This window comes from Rhincodon typus, chromosome 26, assembly GCF_021869965.1.
Source record: "Rhincodon typus isolate 14 chromosome 26, sRhiTyp1.1, whole genome shotgun sequence".
Taxonomy (NCBI): Eukaryota; Metazoa; Chordata; class Chondrichthyes; order Orectolobiformes; family Rhincodontidae; genus Rhincodon; species Rhincodon typus.
The window spans coordinates 2,658,957-2,664,392 of NC_063357.1; the positions used below are offsets into that span (position 1 = coordinate 2,658,957).

At 42.0% G+C, this 5,436-nt stretch overlaps 1 protein-coding gene across 1 annotated transcript in view; it reads right to left on the minus strand.

The window, feature by feature from the left end:
- The window catches only part of slc46a1 (solute carrier family 46 member 1), an 11,674-nt gene that overhangs the window by 5,718 nt on the left and 520 nt on the right, over positions 1–5,436 (minus strand). Inside the window, exon 2 of the mRNA XM_048612763.1 lies at positions 777–1,633. Within this exon, the coding sequence (XP_048468720.1) occupies positions 777–1,633 (857 nt within the window). The remainder of the gene's footprint in view (positions 1–776; positions 1,634–5,436) is intronic.

Below are 5,436 nucleotides of genomic sequence, written 5' to 3' on the forward strand. Positions count from 1 at the left end.
AGGTGGGTGGGAGGAGGTGTATTCTAGGTAGCTGTGGGAGTCGGTGGGCTTGAAATGGATATCGGTTTCTAGGTGGTTGCCCGAGATGGAAGAAACTATTCCCACTCACAGAAGGATCAAGAACCAGAGGACACAGATTTCAAGTATTTTGCAAAAGAAGCAAATGTGAGGTGAGAACAAACATTTTCAGGACTAGAAAGGATTGATGAGCTGAGGGAAAGACCGAGATAAGCAATATTACCAAAGTGGTTGGATTGTTCAGTTCCATACTGTCACCAGTGGGAAGGAAACAATCGATCATCAGTGAACAGAGTTCACAGTAAAACCATAAGAAACAGGAACAGTAACAGGCCATTCAGCCCCTTGTGCCTGCTCTGCCATTCAATAGGATCATGGCTGATTCTGACATTTATGTCCACTTTCCTGCATTTTCCCTGTAGCCCTTAATTCCCTGACTGATTGGGAATCTACCTGTCTCAGTATTAAATATACACAAGGACTCTGCCCCCACAAATTTCTGTGGCAAGGAGTTCCAAAGACTCGAGTCACACATTGATCTCCCAGGAAGATGCCTGGACCAATATGACATATTGTTCATTCTATTGGTGCTTGCATCCTGCAACATTGAACTTCTAGTGGCTTGTCCCTATCCCCTCTCCTTGCTGCCAAACCAAATCCCAGTGTGTGTTAGGAATCATAAGAGTGAGCTGACAGTTCATTATCGCAGGATTCAGTCTGTCTGTTGGTAAGTGTCTATTAAACTACAAAGCAGTCACTGACCAGTGAACATGACAGTGCTGGTCGCTGCTACTGAGAAAGTCACCAAACCGGCCATGTTTGACAGCAATCCGACCTCAGCAATCCAACTGTCGCCAAGGCAATACTGCATCATCTTCAGGGCCAGAAGACTGCTCAAGTAGGTTAAGTGCTCAACTGCTGAGCCGTATCCAATCTGATCGGATCGCCAGCACAGCGGGGAACTCAGCTCAAAGAGGATCAGAATGTCCTTGACTCCGAAATGCACGGTCACCACGATAAAGAGGGACAGTGCATACAGGCAGAGACGGTGCCGACGCCCAGTCTCCTGCCCACTGGAATACAGGCGGTACACCGCACGGTAATGCTCCATGGTCAACAGTTTGCCCGGTCTCTTCACGGTCACAGACTCCTTAATGAAAACAAAAGCGTAGATGACAGTCGCCACGTTCAGAGCCAACACCAGCCAGAACGGGATGATGTAGCCTTGAGCCTTACTCCACTGGCCCCCAATAATACTGCCAAACATTCCCGCCATTCCCAGGCACGCCTCCAGCACGGCAACCCGGAACGTGCGTGACGGTTTGTCGCTGATGTCTGCGATGTACGAGAAACATCCAGCCAGGATGGTGTTGAAATCGCCCAGAAGCCCACTCAGCAGTCGGCCAATCAGAAGGAACCTGACTGGCAGCTCCTCGTACATGACGATGAGATAAACCGCAGCCTGCAGCGCCAGACCAATACCCGGTAAGATCAGGATGGGTCTACGGCCCACGCGGTCACTCCACGGTCCAAGCAGTGTCGCAGAGAACAGTCCCACAGCAAAACCCCCAACGTTAATGTACAGGTTCCAATGGGAGGTCAAAGTCTCTACGTCCTAGAATTGAACAGAAAGATCGCTTTCAGAAGATGCCCTCCAGGAGATCCTGAAACACCTGTCTACAAGAGATCTTTGGCGTCAACCAACCAAAGAATGGAAGGAGGCCATTCAGCCCCTCAAGGAGCTCTTAATCCAGAGACCCAGATAATGCTCTGTGGACCCGGGTTCGAATCCTGCCATGGCAGATGGTGGAATTTGAATTCAATAAAATATCTGGAATTAAGAGTCTAATGATGACCATGAATCCATTGATGACTGTCTGAAAAACCCATCTGGTTCACTAATGTCCTTTAGGGAAGGAAACTGCCATCCTTACCTGGTCTGGCCTACATGTGACTCCAGACCCATAGCAATGTGGTTGACTCTGAACTGCCCTCTGGGCAATTAGGGATGGGTAATAAATGCTGCCTGGCCAGCGACGGCCTCATCCCGTGAATGAATTAAGAAAAAAAAAGACTCCCTTCTATTCAATGAGATAATGGCTAATCTGCAACCTAATCTCATATACCTGCCTTTTTCCCTATCCAATTAATGATTTTGGTTAACAACATTCCATTGATCTCAGGTTTAAAATGAACAATTGATCGAGCATTAATTAGCACTTGCGGAGAATCCTTGTGCTAAGATCTATTTTCTAATTATACTCTTGAAAGGTCTGGCTCTTATCATTAGACTATCTTCCCTAGTCCTAGACATTCCAACCAGTAGGAATACTTTCTGTCCACTCTATTCAATCTCATCTCAATAGCACTGCCCTACACAGATCATTGGGCTTAACCAAAACAAATTGTATTATCTGATTTAAGGACAAGTGTTGGCCAATCCAAATGAATCGAGGGAGATCCTTGAAGACAGACCAGACATGGAGGATAATGACCATTGTACACAATGACCAGCCCCAGGACATTGCTGCAGGACTACTTAGGATAGTGCTAGTTAATGGGGCAATTATTTAAGGAAGTAATTGATATTAATTGTCTGAGTCAAGAGATGTGGGCACCATGGGGTTTGGAATGTATCATTTCCCCTCCAACTCCATTTTAATCAAAACCCCTCCCTCTCTTCCCACTCTCCCCAATTTTGTGACTGCTGCATTATCCACGGTGGGTAATGCTTGTAAATTATTCTTTTAGTTGGTGAAGACTTATTACAAACAAAATGGGGGCTCTTCTGGTGCAGTGGTACTGTCTCTACCTCTGGGCCAGGAGGCCTAGGTTTAAGTCCCACCTACTCCAGAGGTATGTCATAACATCTGAACAGGTTGATTAGGAAAATATCCAAGTATGGGCCACTGGATATCGATGCAAAAGCTAATAGATGTTTCAAATGGACAAAGAATTCTGAGATGCAGAGGGATCTGGGTGTTATAGTATGTGATTCACAAAGTTAAAATACACTTATAGCAAGTGATTAAATTAGCTAATGATATTACAAGAGGACTTGAACATAAGGGTAAGGATTTAATGCTTCATTTATACAGGGCATTCATGAGACCACTTCTCAAATAGATTTCTGGAGTCCTTAATTAAGGATGTAATTATGTTGGAGGCTGTTAGGAGAAGGTTGAGTAGATTGACACCTGGAATGAGTGGATTGTTTTATGAAGAAAGGTTGGACAGACTGGGCTCGTTTCCAATGGAGTTTAAAAGAGTGAGCAACAACAACGACAACAAGAGTGAGGGTTGACTTGATTTAAGTAAAAGATCCTGAATGGTCTTGACAGGGGAGATGTGGAAAGGATGGTTCCTTTTATAGTTGGTCCAGAATGAGGGGGCACTGGCGTAACATTAGAGGTCACTCATTTAGGACAGGAATGGGAGAAGATTTCTTTTATCTTGGAGAGTTAGTGACTTTGGAACTCTCTGTCTCAGAAAGCAGGGTCATTGGATATTTTTTATGCAGAGGTGGGCAGATATTTAGGATGAGGGATCGAGGGTTACCAGGAATAGTTGGGAATGTGGGATTTGGAACACAAACAACTTACTGATAGCCATAATCTTACTGAATAGTGGGGCAGGCTTGAAGGGCCAAATGGCCTACCTTTGCTCCTGATTCAAATGTTTTTATATTTATCGATGACTGTTATTCTGCATTTAACTGATTACTTTGTGACAATTTAGTGGTTATTCTGTATTTACTCCTTTGTAATTATTATTCTGTCGGTTGATATTCCAGGCTGATTATTGTCTTGATTATTCTGCACTGATGACAATTAATTAATTGCTAATCAAATAAATTCACTAGACTGCTTATTCATGATTATCGATGATTCCCTATCATTGTTCTGCACTGATTTCTGAATCTGTGTGATTGTTGATTTTATTAATGTTTGTGTATTGATTATTGACAATTCTGTATTGATTATTGATGATTCTGTATTCATTGCTGATGATTTTGCATCTACTACTGATGATTCTGTGTGAGATTCTGTACTGGTTACTGATGATTCTGTATTGATTACTGGTAATTCTCTATTGATTATTGATGGTTTGTATTGATTATTGATGATTCAGTATTGATTATAGATGATTTGATCTGACTGCTAATTGATTCTTGATTTACAATTGGTGATTCTGTGTTGGTTGATGATTAATTCCATATAGAATTTTGAATTCACGATTGATTATTCTGTATTGATTGTTGATCTTTCTATATTGCTTATTGATTATTAATTATTTTGTTCTGATTGATTCCGTATTGATTACCGATTTAGTGATGATTTCATAGTGATTAATTCTGTATTGATCACTGATTATTGTTAATTATGTACTGATTGATTCTGTATTATAGAGTCATCAAATCATAGAGCCCTCCAGCACTGAAAATGGTCCTTCGGCTCACTGCGTTTGTGCAGGTCAAAAACAACCACTTGACTATTCTAACAGATAGCAGGAACTGCAGATGCTGGAGAATCTGAGATAACAAGATGTAGAGCTGGATGAACACAGCAGGCCAAGCAGCATCAGATTCCTCTGATGTTGCTTGGCCTGCTGTGTTCATCCAGCTCTACACCTTGTTACCTGACTATTCTAATCCCATTTTCCAGCACTTGGCCCATAGCCTTATATGCCTTGGCATTGCAAGGTCACATCTAAATACTTCTTAAATATTATGAGGGTTTCTGCCTTTACCACCCTTTATAGGTAGTGAGTTCCAGATTCCCACCACCCTCTGAGTGAAAAGTCAAGTCTATAAGTCTACAAATGTGGCCTAACCAACATTTTATAAAATTCCAGCATAAAACCCCTGCTCTTATACTGAATGCCTTGGCAAATAAAGGCAAGTATCCCAAATGTTTCTTAATCACTTTATCCACCTGTCCCCATATCTTAAAGGACATGCATACCAATGTGTCTCTGATTCTCAGTGCTTCCCAGGGTCCTATGGTTCACTGTGCGTTGATCATTGATTTTTACTGACTCTATATTGATCAGTAATTATTCCTGATCCTGTACTAATGAAGAATTATTTTTGATTCTGTATTGATTATTAATCTTTCTGCGTTGGTTATTACTGATTCTGTAATAATCACTGATTTTTAATGTTTCTCCGCTGATTTTCATTGATTCTGTATTGATCACTGATTATTGATCCCTGATAATCAATCACTAATCCCTGACAATTGATCCCTGGTGATTGATTCCTGATTATTGATCCCTGATCATCGATCCCTGGTAACTGATTCCTGATGCCTGATACTTGATTATCGATCCCTGATTATTGATTCCTGATCCCTGGTGATTGATTCCTGAATATTGATCCCTGATCATCGATCCCTGATTACTGATGCCTGATACTTG